Genomic DNA, 20407 nt, shown 5'->3' on the forward strand with positions numbered 1-20407 from the left:
CTTGCTAGGGAGTGAATTTCCACACTTCAGGGGATGTATTAACACCTGCACGAAACCCTTCGGGCTGCCCAGAACTCTGATGTGCAGAGGACATGACCAGGGATGGAATCTCTGCCCGGTGGCAGCCAGGATGATACATTTCCGTGTCTGAGTGGATCAGCAGAGTCATTCCCAGCAGCAGCCCCGCGGGGCTCTCCCCGAGAGCAAAGCCAGCTGATGTGAAAGCTGTATTACCAAGCAGCAGCCAGGCTGGGGCAGCAGCACTGTGACTAAACCCGCAGCACTGGGGACATGGATCCTGGCATGGAGACATCCTGGCAGCACCACTGCCTCCAGGAACAGCCCGAGACCTCTGCATCTGCCCCCTGCCCACCACCACCTCCTCCACTGGTGAAGCCTTGGCTGCTGGTGCAGGGAATCAGGCACAATCCTCCTCAGAGGAGCATGTCCCCACCATTGCACCCACTTGGCCACCGCTCAGGATATGCCTGATGTGACACGTGCCAGACTGAGCGAGGCTGACCCCATCTCCTGTCCCCCCAGCAGGCAGCACTCACTGGGGCCACTGCTCTGCACCCCCAATTGCTGCTACTCTGCGTGTCCCTACAGGTGGAAGTGACAGTGCCCTGCCCTAGGATCCCCCCTCTCACAGCCTCCCTGCCCCTGCCTCCAGCAGTCACACCAGCATCAGGCTCACAGTGGCACGACCTGGGAACGGGACCAGGGAGCTCAGTGGGCACCTTTTTGTCCAAAGTGGGAGCAGCCTGCTCCTGCCCCAAGGACGCACCACATCCACCCACCAACCTGAGAGAGTCAGACCCCAGACCCACACGCTGCGCTCTGGCACTGGGGTACCTTGTCCATGCTCAGGAGGGACTTCACACCAAAGCTCATGCAGCCGATGAGTTCGCTCTGCCTGCAGGAGAGGCACAGACCATCAGCACGCACTTGTGAGAACTCCCCAGGCACCAGCTCCCCAGAGCATCCCTTTGCAGGGAGCCCATACCCATCCCAAACTGCCCAGTCCAGGAGCCGGGCAGTGACCGGGATGTGCCTCCCTGCCCATGCTTTGAGCAAGCACAGTGTAACCACATGGCTGAGCTGCAGCAGGAGCTGGGCTCAGCATCCTGGTCCCCTCCAGCCTACCCAATGCTGGCAGGAGCTCGGCTGAGCAGGCAGCATGGCCTGCAAAGTGCCAGACCCTTTGCTGCTGGGATCTCCTCCTCACTGCATTGCCCTCAGAGGTAGGGAAGGTCCTCAGCACACAGCCAGGCTCCAGCCACTTGACTTTAGCCTGCAGTGTAGGCACAAGTGGCTGCAGGAGCTCTAATCGCTGGTGCAGCTGACGGCTACCACACAGCAGCAAAGCCAACAGAGCACAAGGGCAGGGTTTCCTCTCCACCAGCCTGCAGTGTTGAGGTGCTCACCAGCACAGGCTGCCCATGAGGATGACCCTGGCTGGGTGTTCCACCAGCAGTCCCAGCCCCACTGCTCAGGCCCCTGCCTCACCATCCTGCAGCCTTCCTGTGGGCAGCCCTGATGTCAGGGCCAGCCCTCGAGGCCCATGGCACTGGAGGAGCTCACACGGGGGTGGGCAGGTTCACTGCCGTGCCAGCCCCATTTGAAAGAGGTTTTGCGGCAGGCTGGCAGCCCCTTACCTGGAGTTTCTCTCTCTGTTCCAGACTGTGACAAGGAGACGTTTCTGCTCATCCTCCTCTTGCACTGGGCTGTAACAAGCAAAGGGGACAGCCCATGAGCTGATGACACTGCATGATCTTCCCCTCGCAGCCAGGGTCCCCTCACCCTCCTCAGCCGGGTCTTCTCCATTCCCTGCACTCCCATTGCAGCATCACCCCAAACGTCAACCTCCTCAAACAAGCCACTGTTCCACCAATTTTCTCATTCCTGACAGCCAACTGCAAAGGGATGTGACCCCTCCGGGGCAGGCGCTGGGGACACCCTTCAGGTTGTTTAAGGGGAAAAACAACATTGCAGAAAGACGCACATCCAACACCAAAGGGTAAATGCAAGGAACCAGCCACAGTTCACGATGCTGCGTGGTGACAGCGGTCTGACAAAGACTGGTTACTGAGCAATGCCAAGCTCTACCAAAACAGCTCCATCCCCATGCAGAGACATGCTGTAGCTATAGGAAATCCTTTTACCTTCTTCATTCTTCCCAATGCTCATGGTACTGCAGGTGCAAGGTGTAGGAAATGGAGTGTGTTTGCTCAGCTCCTGCCCAGCAAGAGAGTCCAAGCGTGCAGAGCACTGCTGCCATGCTGGGTGCTGACAGCTCTGTGAGCCTTCACCAAGCTCTGCCCAAAAGTTCAAGGCGTTTCAGCTATAAAAACCCAGCAGAACAATGTCTGTCACTGCTCATCTCAGCAGCAGATCTGCTCATGCATGACCCGTGTTTGTTATGGCTCTTAATGCACAACAAACATGGGGTTTAGCTTCAAGAGGGTGCCCCAGGACAACAGCCACGTGGTCCTCCACATGAACACAGTAATGGACGGACCAGAGCTGCCTCTGCCCTCTCATACTCACAAGAGAAAGTGCTCATGGAAGACAGGGTTCTTGCTCTCTGGCACAGTCTTTGTCTTCTGCCTGCTCCTCCAGCCAGCATCTGGCACGATGGACATCTTTGGTGAGGGAAACAAGCAGCGTGTCAGTGCTCCTAAAGCCAGCCCTGGCACAGCACAGCCACAGCCATGGGCAGCTGAGCCTCAAAGCTCCAGCTGAGCCTGTGCTAACAGTGGATTAGATCACTCTCTGGTGTCCAGCACTTGCATTACAGAGCTCCTCGGGGCAGCGGAGGGCAGGAAAAGAGCAGAAGAAGCAAGGACTGGTGCACACGAGTGGTGCTGGCTGGTCTCTGCCTTGCAGCCCCCTCGCAGGGCAGATGCTTGCTGCACTGTGCACAGCCCTGGGGCAGCCTGCCAAGGGGACCTCCAGGAGAGCCCAGAGCCACCCTGTGCTGGCCACACTCCTATCCCCACCAGTGGGATGCTCCTACAACGACTGACAGAGCCCTCAGCAGGGTCCTGCCCTCTGCTTTTCTGGCTCCATGCAGACACCGTGCCAACAAAAGCCATGAGCCCTCCAGCACTGGGCAAGAGACCAGCCACCTCCATGCATGCTGTGGGTGCTTGGCCAGGGCAGGACAGCATGGGAAAGGGAAGGGAGAGGCCGGCCAGAGCATGCTTGGAGAAGCCAACCACAAGATCCCAAGAAAGCATGAAGCTCGCAGAGCAAAGCCTGAGCAGAACCCACCTTCACGTAGGAGTCGCACGGCTGGTGCTCCTTTCCCATCAGACCTTTTGCTTCCATGACTGGAAAGGAAACAGAATGGTCATGGCCCAAAGCCGCAGCGAAGCACCACGGGGTGCTCCCTTCATGCGGGGCTGAACCCAGCTCCTACCCCCCAGGATGCTGCACACACCTCCGCAGCAGCCTGCTCTCACTGGGCACCCACGGACACGTGAAGGGTTTGGGTTTTCTTTACCATACCCCTGCTGCAAAGACAAGTGCCTGTGGGGGAGGTCGGTGGCAGATGCAGCTCAGTGTCTGAATGGCAAATTGCATCTCGCTTGCCTGACCTCACACAGCCCTGGGCCCCCTGCCCCAGAGCCAAGTGCACCAGCAAGTTCATACCAACAGGCACATCCTGAGGGCAGCCTCAGCAGGTCAAGAGCCCTGTGCTTCCAGCCACATGGCTGGAGGCAATGGGTGTGCAGCAGAGTCTGGATTGCCCAGGATGGGGTGCTGGAATAACACAAAGCTCTCTCCTAAAAAGCCCAGCAAGGCAGCAGTGACTTTGCCTCTGTCAGAGACAGATAAGTGCTCCTCATAAACATGCTCAGCCCAACAGAAACCCCAGTGCACAGGGGCAAAGAGGTTCTGCAAGACCCCCGGTGCTTCATGAAGCAGTTTGTAAGGTTCCAGACAGGCTGCACCGAGAGCTTCCTCCTTTGGGTTTAAGGATGTTGTGATGGAGAACGAAAAAGACATCCCCCCACATCACCAGCCTCCTCCTGCAAACCCTGAGTACCCTGAGCAGCCAGCAGGTACAGGGTGTCAGGTCCCACTCCTTGAGCCTCCTTGGCCTCTTTGCAGGACCATTTCCCTTTTCCCAGACCCTCTTTTGCAGACAGCATCAGAACAAGTGCCTCGCACTCAGCTCACACTGGGGCTGCTCCAGATGGAAGGATTTGGGGTAAAGCCTGTGCCAGACCCTCAGAACCACACAGAGTGTGGAGAAAAACCCCAAACAAACCACACAGCACATTATCCTGCTGGTGGTTCCTCCCAAAGCCTGCCTGCACAGCCAGAACAGGGCAGCAAGCTCCTGTGGCTCACCCAGTCCTACAGCCCCACCAGGCTCGGGCCATCCTCTGCCCCCATTCCACCACAGCCAGGCAGGGTGAGGCTGGGCTGTAAGGTGGGATGTTGATCAAGAGAACGCCTTTTCCATCCCCTCCTGCCCTGCTGTGAAGGTCTCTGGCATGGGGGTGCTTCCCCCGCAAAGCACGGCCACCCCTAAGAGCACTGGGAGCCCCAGGGCCCTGCTTTCCCGGTTCACCCTCCAGAGTCCAAGCCCAGGGCAGCACAAGCCTGCTCTCTGCTCAGGGAGGGAATTTTCACTCTGAGCACTTTAAACTCTTTTTGAAGAGTTTTTTACAGCCTTTTCAAGGCTTCTTCCTTGATTCTTTAACCATTTACTTACCACAAAGCCCTGATGAGCCCCTGGTAGAAAGAGCTCTGTGCCAGGAGACCGGGACATGCACATCCTTCACTGCAGGAGCAACCCCAAGGGGCTCTCCAAGGGTCTCCAGAAAGGGTTTTCTTACAGAACAGAGCTAGTCCTGACACACTTGTTGGCCTTTCTACTGAACACCATGAAAGCTGCAGCGATGCAGTTCCCTGGGACCTGTCTCATGGCTGTGATGGAGTCGGTGTCCCAAGAGCTGCATCGCTCACCTGCACCGGTACCCAGCAGTGGTGGCCAGGCCTGAGTCCCCAGGGAGAGAGAAGCATCTCTTGTTCCCACTGGGAGATGAGAGACAGCAACTCCAACCTGGACCAAGGGAAATACTCTTGTTGAAGAAATATTGGTGGTGTTAAAAAAGCACCATTTGGAGGTGACGGAATGAATTGAAAACCCTGGAAAATGGTTTTGGCCAATGTAAAAGACATTTTAGTGGAGATAAAGCATTTCAGATTTTCTTTTCCAAATGATGTTTGACTTTTTTCTCTTCACATGGAGCTCAAGAAAAACAATTTATGTGAGCAGATGCAAAACACACCCAGAAATGGTCTCCAGAAATTTCACATTGGCCTCTACATCAGAGAGCTCCCAGTCCTGCCACTCTGCCACAGCTGTTCCCCATAGCTGCCATGAAGCTCCAAAGAGCTTGAAGCAAGGGCATGGCAGTGCTGCCCCCATCACTTGCCCACCCTGGCTCTGGGGCCACCTTGCCATGCGCCCCATGTTCATACTCACTGTGCAGCACCAGGACGCGGTTCTGCACCTCGATGGACAGCTTCAGCTGGCCTAGAGGAAAGGAGAGGAGAGGACAGGGTTTTCTCAACACACAGCAAACTGATGGCAGGAGACAAGAGCCCATGGCAGCAGGGAAGTGGGAGCACCGGGATGAAACAGTCGCCATGGGGTGGATTAGCCCTGAACAGAGAGGTGCAGATGCTCAAATCCTGCCCCCAGCCCAGATTCAACTTCCCCTTTGCCCCTCCCGTGAGCTGCTGGTGGGCAAGAGGCTGCCAACCCTGCAGAAGGTGACGGCGGGCCAAGCTGCAGACAGCCTGGACAAAGGACAAGGACAAGTGGTGCCTTTGGTGGCAGGAGCACACCAGCACAGGGCCTGCCGGGGCAGCCTGCGCCATGGCACTAACCTGGTTTTGTCCATCCACTGCTGCAGGACCTGCCCCCTGCTTGCCCTGCTGCTTCCCCCATCTGTCCAGGATGGCTTTGGGAAATGGGAAAGCCTTAAGAATCCCTTCCCGCCTGTCACATCCAGCAACAGTTCCTTTCCACTGGCACTATCAAGCAGAAAGGACGCAGTGACAGCACAGCCTATGCAGCATCCACAACTGCTCACAGCAGAGCCAAGAATAAAGCCCAGGCTTTGCACAGCTCCAAATCCCACCTGCAGCTCCCACTGCCTGTTGAAATGCCCCTGCCAGGACCCTGAGCTCCCACCTCTCATCTGGAGCTGCAGTTTGTGCTTTTCCAGCACTGCCTGGACCTGTTTGCCAGCAACTGATTCCCAGCATTGAAAACCAGAGCAGTCCTAGCCCTGTGCCAGCTCTGGGAGAGCCCCACGTGTAACCCCCACTGAGCATGGGCACAGGCCCAGGGCAGCAGCTCTGCTCTGCTCTGCCAGCTTCCCAACAGGAACACATCGGCCTTCCCATGCTCCAGCAACCCTGCATCAGCCCTAAACTCCATCCGCAATGCTCGGACTGGCACAAAGACTCAGCTGATGGCATTGCCAGGGTCTGGGTGAGACTCCATGGCACAGAGGGCTTTGAATTCCCAAGAGGATCCCTGGGAGTTGCCGCCTGCAGCCTGGATGGGATGTGCAGATGTTAAGGGTGATGCAGGGTCTGGAATCATAGGATCAACCAGGTTGGAAAACACCTTTAAGATCATCAAGTCCAACCTTTACACCAGCTCTGCCAAGGCCACCACGAAATCTGCATAACTGCTCTCAACCAACCCCAAACTAAATCATTCCCAACGCTGCTGGAGGATTAAAACATCAAAAGCATTGTCAGCGCAACGTTTCATTTAGCCCAAAGCAAGATATCCCCTTTTCACTTGTTTTCCAGCTTACACAACACAACAAACAAGGAAACATCATTTACAGACATCTAAGCAGCTTGCAAATTAAACCCCAGTTTGCAAAACAAATGCCCAAGGACCTGGCTTGCCGGGGGGGGGGGGATATAACTCCTGGGATTGTTCAACCTGAAACAACCAAAAAACTCCTTTTTCACTCAAAAAAAAATGAACATTTTAAATCTCTCTCAGCTCACCTTTGTGTCCGTGTGTGTGCACATGTGGAAATGCACATCCTCATGTGCAGTTATATACGAGTGACAGCAAGGTGAGAAAGGACAAGCATCAGGCAGGGTAGGTCAGGAGAGCTCTACTGCAGCTAACACCGATGTGGAGCGGTGAGAACACTGACCCCTGTTTCACTGCCACCCCAGCCTCCTGGACCGTGACCGTAACCCCTCTGCTATCTCTGGATCTCTGGCTCTGTGGGAACCCTCTCGCTGCTCCACTATTAGCATGGAACAACCATTACAACATGGGAGCAAAATGCCCCCGACCAACCAAGCATGACGAGGAGTCTGCCCAGGGTAATGGGCCCCAGGGAGGAGAAAGGAAGCTTTTGTGCTGGTTCTTCAGGGCAGGAGGCTCTGAACCCAGCACTGGCCTGGGGAGGGCTGGGGGTGCTCAGCTCCTGGGTTAGCTCATGAGGCACAGCGAGGGATCAGGTCACACAGAACCACGGCCTCGTGCACCGTGTGCAGGACTGCTGCTTCTGGTGCAGGGACAGGCCAAGGGGAATGGCTTGAACCTGCCCGAGGGGAGACTGAGATGAGCTCTTAGGCAGAAGCTCTTCCCTGTGAGGGTGCTGAGGCGCTGGCCCAGGGTGCCCAGAGAAGCTGTGGCTGCCCCATCCCTGGCAGTGTTCAAGGCCAGGTTGGACACAGGGGCTTGGAGCAAGCTGCTCCAGTGGAAGGGGTCCCTGCCCGTGGCAGGGGTTGGAGCTGGAGGAGCTTTAAGGTCCCTTCCAGCCCAAACCAGGCTGGGATTCTGTGACAGCGCCCATGACCCCTGTCTTGCAGGCTACACCAGCACCACAGAGCTGGGAGAAAACAGGCAGTTTTGCCTTCTCCACAAATTGTCCCCTAGCAGAAGGGATGTGGAGGAACAGATGACATTTCTCTCTTAATGCATTTGCTCCCAAATGTCTCCAAAGCACATGAAGGGACAAATCACACATCCCAGAACACCCCAGCCAGCCCTTCTGCCCCAAAGAGGTCCCAGCCTGCTCATGCCAGGGAAGCACCCACTGGCTTTGTAAAACTTCCAGTGCTTGGATGGGGCTGGGATCAGAGCCGGAAGCTGCTGATGGAAAGAGCTGACCCAGCCTGAGCCGGCAGAAGGGATCCGCTGCACCAGTGCCTGCGCTTGGACAGAGCAGTTGCATGTTCTCAGATGCACAGAGCAGTGACCTTCCTCCAGACCTGGCTGGGCAGCAACACAAACCAAATGAAGGCAAGCTCTTGGGCTGCATCTCCACCTTGCTTCAAGACCAGAGGCTCAGAGAAACATTATCCTCTGGGTTTATCTCTTTGGATACATCCCTAACATGAACTAAGGGAAAGAGCTTCAGCAGAGAGGCCCTGACACAGCTTGTCCAGGCCACCAGTGTTCGGTAAAGATTCATATAACTGGAAATAGGTGCAGGGAAAGGCCAGAGGGAGACAGCAGAGCAGACAGCTTGCCTCACAACAGGACTCACACACAGCTCCGGGCTGCACACCCCATCACAGAGAGAGGGTGCCCAGGCCACCATCCATCTGGGCCCCACAGGGCTGGGAGAGGCAATTCAAGCTGATGAACAAAGCTGGCACAAGAACAGGGGGAAACCAGCACAATATGAACAAGCACAAGATGGTAATCAAACATTCCCACCCACGAGAGAAGTTGGCAAGGCTCAGGGAGGGAACACGTGAATGTTCTCCTTTGGGAGCAGCCCTGACAGGCAGGAAAAGCTGCTCCTTACTGATGATCTCTGACAAACAGAGAATTTGGGGTTCTGCTCCTGAAATGCTTTTTTGGTGTATTATAGGAAAAGTACAGGTGTTGCTCTGGCTGGCACAGCCAAGAACCATCAGTGTCCACACAAAGCACTGTCAGAGAACTGCTGGGACTGAAGGTCCCCATGGGCACAAAGCAGAGCATCCCCAGATCACCATCAACAGCCTCGGGCCCTGGCACTGGCCCTTTTGAAGGCCCCCTCTTTGGTCACACACATGGAGAGGGCAGCGTTGGCCTTGCCCCGCCACTGCTCTCCTGCTCCAGGGACACACCACCACACCTCCCTGGGATGGTCAGCCCACGAAGGGAACTGCAGCTGCAGAGATGATGCTTGGCCTGGACTTTGTTACAGAACCAAGAGGCACCACAAAACTCACATTATTTGGCATGACGAAGTCCTACAGACAAAGACAGGAGGGTTTCAGCTCCCAGGCTGGGCTGTCTTCAGCAGATGGATGCTCCCAAGCCAAAAGGGGGAAGGAGCAGCATCCCTGGCTGCCCTGGGAAGGGACACCCCGCTCTGCTCAGGTAACCCCCCTGGCTCCCCCTCTGACAGCACACACTGCACAGCCACCTGCCCTGCTCACTAGCACAAGCAGAAGCTTTGAAAGAAAACTGCTGCTTAAACAGTGGCACTGGGAAGGGCACCCACCTTCTGAAGAGCCATCACGCACCACAGGCAACAGCCAGGCCACTGCTGCCGAGCCAGCTCCAGCCTGCAGAGCCAAGTCACTTCTTCAGGCCCATGCAGCAAAACTGAGGCAACCACAGAAACACCCACAGGGAGCACAAAAGGAAACGGGGGCTCTGCCCTAGTGAGGGCCGCAGCTGCAGCCGCCCCGGAGCAACCGCAGCTCCTGCCCATCCGAGCGGCAGAAGGAGCTGGGTGCCCGGCCTCCGGCTGCTGCCGCGCACCTCAGCGCCCGCAGCTTGGCTTCAGGGCGCTCCCCGCTTTGCGCGCTCAGAGCCACGCTCCAGCTCAGCGCCAGTGCGTGCAGGGAGCAGCGCTGCAGCCCATCCCTCACACACAGCTTGGGCCATGACCCGCTGCAGCTCCCCCCGTGCTCGCAGCCCCGCTCCGGGCTGCAGGCTCGTCCCTTACCGAACGTGCTGAGGCAGAAAGAAGCTCCGAGGGGGGCAGCGCGGCGGGTGCAGAGCGAGACCCTGCGGATGCTCCCGGGCTCCATGGCGGGACCCCTTTAACCCGGCAGCACCCGGAGCTGCCCCTGCCCAGCCCGGAGAGCCCGGCGGCCGCTCCGCAGGCAGGGACCGGCAGCGGGATCCCATGGGACGCGTCCAACCGCCGCCCGTTGGGACAGCGCCGCTCCCATTGGCCCCGCGGGTTTGAACAGGGACCGCACCTGCCTGAGCAAACAGAGCCGAGCCCCAGCCACAGGCGCGCGTGGGGATGCGGGCAGCATCCTGTGCTCCCCGAGCACCCCACGGCAGCACCGGCCCACGGCCAGGCCCCGGGAATGAGCTCCGGGAAAGGGGAAGCCTTGACACGTTTCTCCCGCTCTGCGGCGTGCCGGGATGGAAGTAACCCGGCGGCTGTCGGTGCCGTGAGGATGCTAGCACATGTCCCACAGCAGAACTCACAGCGCTGTGGAGGTTACTGCAGGCAAGGAAAGGGGGTGAGCTAAGAAAGAGACGGCAGGGCATGGGCTGCCTGCTGGGCTCTCAGAGACACAGAATCAACCAGGCTGGAAAAGCCCTTTAAGCTCATCCAGTCCAACCATTCCCCAGCCCTGCCAAGGCCACCACTGCCCCATGGCACTGAGGCCTCGTCTCCACGGGGTGTGAACCCTTGCAGGGACGGTGACTGCAGCCCTGCCCTGGGCAGCCTGTTCCAATGCCTGAGCACCCTTTGGGGCAGGAATTGTTCCTCAGCTCCATCTAAACCTGCCCTGGTGCAGCTTGAGGCCGGTTCCTCTTGTCCCATCCCTTGTTCCTTGAGAGCAGAGCCCAGCTCCCTCCTGGCTCCATCTGAACAGGCAAAGACACGCAGCCCCCAGGCTCTTGGGATCACTCTGCAGGGCTCCAGAGCTGCTCCTTCCATCACCTGGGAGCTGGCAATGCACCCACCAGCTCCAGGTGCTGCACCACAGCTCACTGGGAGGCACCCGGAGCTAACTCCAGCTCTCGGGAGGGTGGGGGAATCATAGAGACCTCCCCAAAGGCCGGGCTGTCCCACTCTGCTTCCCACCCTCGAATCCAAGCAGTGCTGCTCCCCACAGCGTCAGGACCCCCCAGGGCTGATCTCCGTCAGTCCCCAGCAGGGTGGACCTGCTCCCGCACCACCTCATGCCGTAGGAAGCACCACACTCAATGAGTCTGGATCCCTGTGGCACTGGTGTGAGGCTGCAGGGTCCCCAGCAGCATGGGGGCTGTGGTGAGCCTGGACCAGCCCCACAGGGGCTTTCAGGGTGGGAGTGGCTGATTCACAGCTCCACTGCCATGGGCCTGGGCAGAGGTGGGCAATGGGAGAGCTCAGCCCCGACATGTGAAGGTTGGAGGGACAGGGGTGCAGCCCAGCACAGACTGAGCAGACATGACAGTGGATGCTGCTGTCAGCGCTGTGAGGGCAGCTTCATTCCCCAGCCTGCATCCAGCTGGAGCAATACTAAATACACTGACCTCTCTGGGATGGAAAAGGACACAATCTCCTGTAGATCCAGGGTGCTGGATGCACACCCCTGCCATCCTCCCCATGGCTGCCCCTCCACACGCTCCTGGCCATGGCTGAGCCCCCCTCACACCCCATCACTCACCTTTCCCCTTCACCCGTGCGTGGCTGATCTTCCTCCTGCTCCCCGCGCCTCCCCTCTGCTGCCGTGGGGAGGATCGTGCAGCCCCACATCGCCCCTTCGCCAGGGGCAGATGCTCCAGCTCCAGCAACTGGGGACTGTGCCCTGTTCCTGCCAGAGGAAAGAGGCGATGAGACACAGCAGGAGGGGGAGCTGTGCACAGGGGACATCACAGGCTCTGCAGAAGGGTCTGCACCTTGCCCCAGCCTTGCCCTGCATGCCCTGCTGCCATGGCCCCTGCACTGAGCCTTCCCTGGCCAGCTCTGCACAAACGGGGCACATCTGCCCCCCACCATCACCCCACTGCTCAGCCCTGCCTGTGTGCAGACAGGAGAGGAGGGATGGAGATCCCCTAGCTCCAGTGTCACAGCAGAACAGACCCATGCTCACAGGCGGTCCCCCTGGCACACACCTGAGCTGCAGCCATGGCCCTTTGGCGCACAGAGCGTGCACCTCAGAAGCTCTGCTCAGCACCCTCATTGCATTTAAAATAGACAACCAGCCCCATCAGGGCTTCATTAGTCCATAAGCAGCTTTCCAGGACACTGGAGATGCTGCCCTGCCACTGCTGGGTGCTCAGGACAGTCTTGCAAGGCTCCAGCTCCAGCCCACACTGTGCTGATGTGCTGGGACCCAGGGCAGCAGGGAGGCCTCGCACCAGGAGGATCTGGATGGCTCCCTTGGGGCCAGCACCCTGCAGATACCGCAGGTACAGTGGCCCCAGTCTGCCCCTCCTTGCCCACAGCCATCAAACCACCACGGGATCCCATGTGATAGAGAGGGAAGTGCACAGACCCAGAGACGGGGCCTTCAGAGCAGAGCAGGGGAACCAGCATGGCCCAGCAGCTCTTCAGGACGAGAAACTTCTGCCTGGGCTTCTCCCACAGAAGTGAGCAGAGCAGGGTTAGTGCAGCACAAATGTCTTACATTGCCCTTATGCAGACCCAGTGCAAACACAGCCCGAGATGTGGAGTGTCAGGTGAATCCTCCCTGCGAGGGCAGAACAGTGTCCCTCATCCATGGTGTGCCCATGGATGTAAGCTGGATAGAGTGAGGATTGGATGCGAGTTGGATAGAGTGCCAACACACTCTATCCATGCAAGCAGGAGAGCCTGACCTGTGATTCTGGTGCAAGATGGAGCCCTCTGAAGCCAGGATGTGTCACTGTGGGAGGGTGTGCCAGCACACACAGCACCGAGCTCAGTGCCTCCAGGTACCCCAGAACATCCCCCAGCTCCATCAACACAGCCCTTAGCCCAAGGGGCCTGGCGCAGAGGCAGCAGCTTGGACAGGCTGTTTGCTCCTAGAAAAGCTGCCTTTTCCCCCAGAGCTTGGCTCATTCTCTGGCAGGGGCACAGGTTTGGTTCAGCTGAATTTACACCAGCAAAACTGCCTGAAACTGCAGCAACAGAAGGGACAGAGTGAGCAACAGAGGGATGCTCTCTGGAAAGTCCAATCCATCCCTGCCAACAGACACCTCTTGTGCCTCTGCCATAAATCACAGGGTGTCAGAGAAGACACAGATAACGATCTGGAAGTCTCCAAAGGCCTCCAGACAAAAAGCATGGCTCTGTGCTGAATGCCCCGCACAGTGCTCAGCCCTAACCTTGACAACCCGCAGGCAGCCAGCTAATGCCATCACAGTTATACTTGACTCTTAAGGTACACAGAGCCTGTGGAGGCCTTGCAGGACTCTCTGCTGGCAGCTCCCATGCAAAGCTCCTGCCCCATGGTGGAAAGGAGCCAGGTGCCCCCTGCTCCCTCCTTCACACAGCACAGCAGGATGTGAGGTGGATGGGAAGGGATGCCATCCAGAGGGACCTCGACACACTTGTGAGGTGGGCTGATGCCAACCTGATGAAGTTTAACCATGCCAAGTGCAAGGTCCTACACCTGGGTCGGAGCAATCCCAGGCACAGGTACAGGTTGGGCAGAGAAGAGATTCAGAGCAGCCCTGCAGAGAAGGACTTGGGAGTGTTGGTCGATGAGAAAATGAACATGAGCCGGCTGCAGTGTGCGCTCGCAGCCCAGAAAGCAACCGTATCCTGGGCTGCATCAAGAGGAGTGTGACCAGCAGGTCCAAGGAGGTGATCCTGCCCCTCTGCTCTGCTCTCCTGAGACCTCACTTGGAGCATTGTGTGCAGTTCTGGTGTCCTCAACATCAAAAGGACATGGAACTGTTGGAACAAGTCCGGAGGAGGCCACAAGGATGATCAGGGGCTGGAGCACCTCCTGTATGGAGACAGGCTGAGAAAGTTGGGGCTGTTCAGCCTGGAGAAGAGAAGCTGCGTGGAGACCTCAGAGCAGCTTCCAGTGTCTGAAGGGGGGCTACAAGGATGCTGGGGATGGACTCTTCATCAGGGACTGTAGTGACAGGACAAGGGGTAACGGGTTCAAACTGAAACAGGGGAAGTTTAGCTTGGATCTAAGGAAGAAATTCTTTACTGTGAGGGTGGTGAGGCACTGGAATGGGTTGCCCAGGGAGGTTGTGAATGCTCCATCCCTGGCGGTGTTCAAGGCCAGGTTGGACAGAGGCTTGGGTGCCATGGTTTAGTGTGAGGTGTCCCTGCCCATGGCAGGGGGGTTGGAACTGGATGATCTTAAGGTCCTTTCCAACCCTGACTATTCTATGAGTCTATGATGTGCAGCTCAGAGATCAGTGGAGCAGAACAGGCCCAGAGCTGAATCCGCCTGGGCTGCCAGAATCACCGTCCTGCTCAGGGAAGCACCCACATCCATCCCCACGGATGCGGTGCTGCTGCAGCCTCCTGCACGCAGGGGAAGGGGCACCAGGCACAGTCATGGGTAAGAGCTGTCAGCACCATGGAGCTGCTCTCCTGCTGCTCAGCTTCTCAGCAGCGATGCCCAAGGGGCTCCAGCTGCCCCCACCACAGGGACCCAGAGCTCAGAGTGGGGTGAAGAAGGAACCCAAGCAAAGGAGTGATTCAGTCTGTAATTGCTGCTCACTCAGCGCAGCAGTGGCTTTGCTGCCCTAATCAAGATGCAGGGGATACACAAGCCCTGCGGCACAGGCAGAGCCAGAGCACCAGCAGCCCCACAACCCTGGGTTTCTCAGCAGCCCCAACACACTTTTCTAATAACGATTCTGGATTTGAGTACAGGCGGAGATGGATCCCCATTTCCCAGCAAGGCCGACGATGTCAGAGGTGTGGGAGGCAAGCAGAATCCCAGACTGCTTTGGGCTGAAGGGAGCTTAAAGCTCACCCAGTCTCAATCCACTGCCACGGGCAGGGACCCCTTCCACTGGAGCAGCTTGCTCCAAGCCCCTGTGTCCAACCTGGCCTTGAACACTGCCAGGGATGGGGCAGCCACAGCTTCTCTGGGCACCCTGGGCCAGCGCCTCAGCACCCTCACAGGGAAGAGCTTCTGCCTAAGAGCTCATCTCAGTCTCCCATGGGCCATCACATCCTGCAGTTCCCGTCCCAGCTGCCCAGGGAGATCTTTGCACCCCGGCATTCAGAAACACAGCCCCACGGCTGCTCCTGCTCTCCCTGTAGACCCAGGTACAGCCAGTGAAGCTTCAGCTCCAGCACAGCTCACCAACATCAGAGCTCATCCAAACCATAACGAGCTGAAACCAGAGGTGTCACATCCTTTACCACATCTTCTGACATGCAAGAGGGCCCTGGACACAGAGCCAGGGAGGGAATGAACCCCCCCAACCCATCCTCACCTTCCTCCTCTGTCCTCACAGGCAGCACTGGCAACAACCCTGGGAGAGGAACCAAGCCACAAGTACTTCTATTACAGAATATTATGGGAGCTCTCCCTTCCTCCGGGCGGGGAGGGTCTGGGGACCCCTCAGCGCCCCAGCCCTGGGTGTGCAGAGGAACCTCCCAGAGGCTCAACCCCCTTCTCTTACAGCTGCATCTAGCAGCAAGATCACACATGGAGGTTCCCAGAGGAGAGGCCCCGGCCTGGCTGGGGTCACTGTCAGTGCTGCTGTCACCTCCTGACAGGAGGGTTGAAGAAGGACCCTGCCACTGTCCCCAGCATCCATCCATCCCTCACCACATCCCCCAGAAGCCCTGAGCACCACAGACACAGGTAAATGACGTCAAAGTTGTCCTGGACAACAAGGAGCCAGCGCACAGGTGGGATGGGCACTGCTCAGGGGTACAGGGTGCTTCAAAATGTTCCTCCCTTCAGGCTTATCAAAAGCTCTTTGTTGAGCTGAATCCATTTGCTGACATTCCCAGCGATCTCCATGTGCCACCCATCAAAATTAACACTTTATCCCAGCAAATTTGTTTACCCCAAAAAGTAGTCTGGGATTGCATGTTTCAGCACACAGCATCCCCAGCCATCAGTGACCAGCATATCTCAACCCACAGCACACACACCACCAAGCAGTCCTATGGGGGAACAAGCAAACCATCCTCTCTGCAGTCCCAGGTATCCTGAACCTCTGTTAGTGCAAGCAGGATGTGCACCGGCCCAGCCCTGCCATGTCCCTATCTCCTTCACCACAATCCTCACAACAGCATCAAGGCTATGGCTTGTGTTATTCCCTATGGCACACACAGCAAGCGGCGAGAGGCATTTGACATGGCCCCGTCTCCTAGGAGCTGCCAGGCTCACACAAAGCCTCCCCTCTCCATGGCAAAATGCTTCTAAGGGGCAAAAGGAAAGACAAACAGGTCAGTAACATGCGCTGTCTCTACCAGGTCTGGGTAAAGGAACCCCATGAGACAGGAGGTTGAAAAAGAGTAATCAAACAGTATTAGTAAAGGAAGAGTCTCTGTGGGACTCTGGGACTCCAAGGCCATGGGAGTCCCCACGCAGCCCTCCCAGAGGGTTTGCTGCTCACTGCAGAAATCACTCCTGACTCTCAAACCCGGCGGATTCCAGTCTGCTCCTTCCCGCAGCATGAGGCACGAGCAGAGAGCCCTGAGACCAAATGGGATCCTGCAACGAGCAGGGCACCTCCAGCACCCCACAGAGCATGCGGGAGCTACAGTCCCTCATCTCCAAACACCAGGATGCAGTGGTGACAACCAAGCACCTGCACAGCCGTGGTCCCCCCACCCCACAGACAGCAGCACTGCAATCTAAGCAGTGGAATCACCTGAGCACTCCGGTGGGATCCCCGGCTCTCCCAACTGCTCCATGGCTGCACGCAGGACGATCGCTGTCTCCAGCCACCTCCAGGCACCAGCGTCCTGTGCCCAGGCTGTGGTTTGGCTGCCACAAGCCTTTGACCTTACAGGTAAAACCCCCACTACTTAAATGTCCCAAGGGATCAGAGCTCCAGTCCTAGGCAGTCACCAGTTAAACGGTATGCTGGGAAGAGAGGGTGCTGCAGGCGCCTGCAACAGCCCCTTTCCTGGCTCCCAACAGGGACGAAGCAACTCCTTCTGCCTTCCCCCCTCACATCCAAGCCCCTGGGGACTGACCTTAACCTGCATTCCCATTGGAGTCTGCAGCAATCTGCACATTCAGCTGCTTGGCCCGGGAGTTAATGGCTTTCTTTTAAAATTTAACACGTTCTCAGTCACAGATTTCAGTTTCCCAGCACCGGGAGCTGCCTTTGGCTGGAAATTCAAACCCAGACACGTGCCCTGACAGTCCAGGCAAAAGGGTAACGTACACACACACAGAACCCACAAGGCTGAAGCTGGCTTTGAAACTAAAGAGATGAAATCAGACTGGGGAAACTCGCTTGGCTTCGCGCGTGGTGAGAGCATCGGCACAGAAAGGGCCTGGGCTATTTCTGGGGAACCCTGAGGGCAGATCCCTGGCACTAGCACAGTCCCACAGGACCTCAGCACTGTCCCAGTGGTGGGACTGCTGCAGCCCCCTCTGCCCCAGGGTCTAGAACAACACCGAGTCCAGGGCACTGCTGGGCTGCTCCTGTTCCTGACACCACTGCTGCAGCCAGCACAGCTGGGTTGTTCCAACAAATGCCAATGAAGAATCATAGGATCAAATTGGTTGGAAAAGACCTTTAAGGTCATCAAATCCAACCTTTACCCCAGCACTGCCAAGTCCACCACTAACCCAGGTCACTAAGTCATCAAATCCCAGGTTGAAGGGACCTCTGGTCCAACCTTTCTAGGCAAAGCATGACCTAGTCTAGATGTCCCAGCACTCTGGACCCAGGGTTCAGTGTTGGAGAACCCTCCACTTCCCTGGGGAGATAATTCCAGTGGGTGATTGTTCTCACTGGGAAAAATCTTCCTCTTGTGTCCAACCAGAATCTCCTCAGGAATAACTTGTGCCCATCACCCTTGTCTTTTCCATGGGACCCCTTGGAAAAAGGGAGTCTCCATCTTCTTCGTAACCACCCTTTAAATACCGGAACATGGTGATAAGGTGTCCCCGAGCCTTCTCTTCTCCAGGCTGAACAGTCCCAGCTCTCTCAGCCTGTCCTCAAACACTGCCCAATCCTGGGATCATCTTTGTGGCCCTTCTCTGCACCCTCTCCAGCCTGTCCATCTCTCAGCACCCTGCTGAGATCTCAGAGTCCCTGTGTGGTGTCCAGAGTTTTACAAGAACCTTCTCTTTGCACCTTTATAGGACTTGCTGGGTTTGGCATCTTTCACCCATAGCTTTGGGTTACAAACTTCTTTGGCTGATCCCTTCTCTAGATCTCTCCCTGCCCCTTATCCCCAAAATGAACACTCTGAACACACGGGACTCACCCACAGTGATTCTCTGCACTGGGGAGCTGTTGCTGTTAGAGCTCAGGCTTAAAGCATGGCCAAGTACATCTAGGGCAGGCAAAGGGTCTGTAACAAAGTCCACATGGGCAGGAGGTGTTACAAACCAGGAACGCAGAGCACAGAGCAGTCTGCCTGCACAACTTCTTGTTCCCATGCCCATCTTTCAGCAGGGCCAAGCTTGCTGAACTCAAAGCAGTTCATCTTGTCCCTCACCCCTTTGTACTGCTAAACTGGGGCCAAAACTGCCCACTAAGGCAGCCACAACTAGGCTGGGTTTGTATTAGAGCTACTCCATCAACCAGCTCCTCTCCGTGCGACAGTCACAGCAGAGAAACAGATGGGAGAGCAAGAACCTCTTCTTTTATCTCCAGTTCTTGAGGGTTTTCACCCGTGGTGAGCACTCCAAGGCTGCAGTAACTGCCTGGCTGCTTCCCCTGCCTGCCCTGGGGCTGCTTAATTCCAAAGGGATCCCTTTGAAGCACAGCAACGCTTCCTGATGACTCCAGAAACATCCTGCACAAAACATCTCCTGCGGGGCCAGGCAGAGCCTCCCACTGTCACCCTTTATAGTGAGGAAACAGCAGCCACACAGGATAGTGGCAGTAGGAGCAACCCCTGGGTTAGCCTCAGCACCACAGCACAGTCCAATTCTCAGAGGGCTGAGAGCAGATCCTGACCCCATAGCACCAGTGGGTCACAATGAACTATAGTTTTCACCTTTTTACCCCCCTTTTTCCCTTTTGCCATTGTAGCCTGCAGAGTAACAGTAGGCTGAGCACACCCCTGACTTAGGAACATCACCCAAACACCTCACAACCTTACCATGAAAAGGCTTTGTCCCTGGCTTTGCATTTCTTTTAAGGCAGTGGGATTTCCACAGGCAGGGTTGTTAACACATACCTGTCCAACAGGCTTTAACCTGAATAAAAGCACAGCTTCCACAGCACTACCCAGACTCACAGCACCATCTGTTCCACGTGCTCTGTACCCCTGATTACATTAGTGAAGAGTAGCAGTGAGATATTCCAGGTCTCCTAGAGGCTGGATGGGGCTTGGAGCAAGCTGCTCTAGTGGAAGGTGTCCCTGCCCATGGGCTGGAACTGGATGAGCTTTAAGGTGCCTTCCAACCTAAACTACTCTATGACTCTATGAACACCCAGTTCCCTTTCTGCAGCAGCTCTGGGGCACGTTACATCTGACAAAGAAGTTGACCTAGGTCAAGCAGAAGCATACATGAAATAATAAATACAGTGGAAGCAGAGCATAAACTGCAGTAGTTGTCCAGCCCCTAGGACAAGGGGTAACGGGTTAAAACTTAAACAGGGGAAGTTTAGATTGGATATAAGGAGGAAGTTCTTTACTGTAAGGGTGATGAGGCACTGGAATGGGTTGCCCAGGGAAGTTGTGAATGCTCCATCCCTGGCAGTGTTCAGGGCCAGGTTGGATGAGGCCTTGGGTGCCATGGTTTAGTGTGAGGTGTCCCTGCCCATGGCAGGGGGGTTGGAACTGGATGATCTTAAGGTCCTTCCCAACCCTAACTATTCTGTGAGTCTATGATTCTACAACTTTCCACTGTAATAGGGTCACCCTGAGTTTACATTTTGCAGCCATAGGAGTTGGATCCCATTGGGGTGGCAGCACACAAAGAGTTCAGCCTCACTGTGGCCACTTTAAGCCACCCTGTGAATTAATTTGTATTCCGGCTCATTTGGCAGAGCACGGCCTGGTTACTGCATAATGATGATCATGTTCTCTGCAGTCAGAAAGGCACTGCCCTCCCTCCAAGCACAAAGCACTCACTTCCACAGTGCTATTGAAGAGCATGAGGTTCCTCTGTCCAGGTGAGATAACGTCTGACCCTGCTGCAGAGTTCAGGCCTGAAAAAACAGGTCTTCCTGAAGCACAATACAAAGAAAAGCAAGATTCATGGTGAAACCTATTCAAATGAACAGTCAGAAAGGCAGCTCAGAGCTTAGCCTACAGGTTTCCTTTGCAAAGCACCTTCCAAAATGAATTAACAAAGCCAGCATTAACGTAATAGTTGGTCCATGCAG

The 20407-nt window shown here is 56.5% G+C and overlaps 1 protein-coding gene across 1 annotated transcript in view; it reads right to left on the reverse strand.

Annotated features, from left to right (window-relative positions):
* Nucleotides 1–10047, reverse strand: part of RGS3 (regulator of G protein signaling 3) — a gene marked incomplete at its 5' end in the record, with an annotated part of 69028 nt that extends 58981 nt beyond the window's left edge. The window contains 6 exons of the mRNA XM_080630489.1: nt 856–916; nt 1659–1727; nt 2551–2645; nt 3277–3335; nt 5507–5557; nt 9963–10047. Of these exons, the coding sequence (XP_080486615.1) occupies nt 856–916; nt 1659–1727; nt 2551–2645; nt 3277–3335; nt 5507–5557; nt 9963–10047 (420 nt within the window). The remainder of the gene's footprint in view (nt 1–855; nt 917–1658; nt 1728–2550; nt 2646–3276; nt 3336–5506; nt 5558–9962) is intronic.
* Nucleotides 10048–20407: the final 10360 nt, after the last annotated feature.

This window comes from Psittacula echo (genome assembly GCF_963264785.1).
Source record: "Psittacula echo genome assembly, chromosome: 16".
NCBI lineage: Eukaryota > Metazoa > Chordata > Aves > Psittaciformes > Psittacidae > Psittacula > Psittacula echo.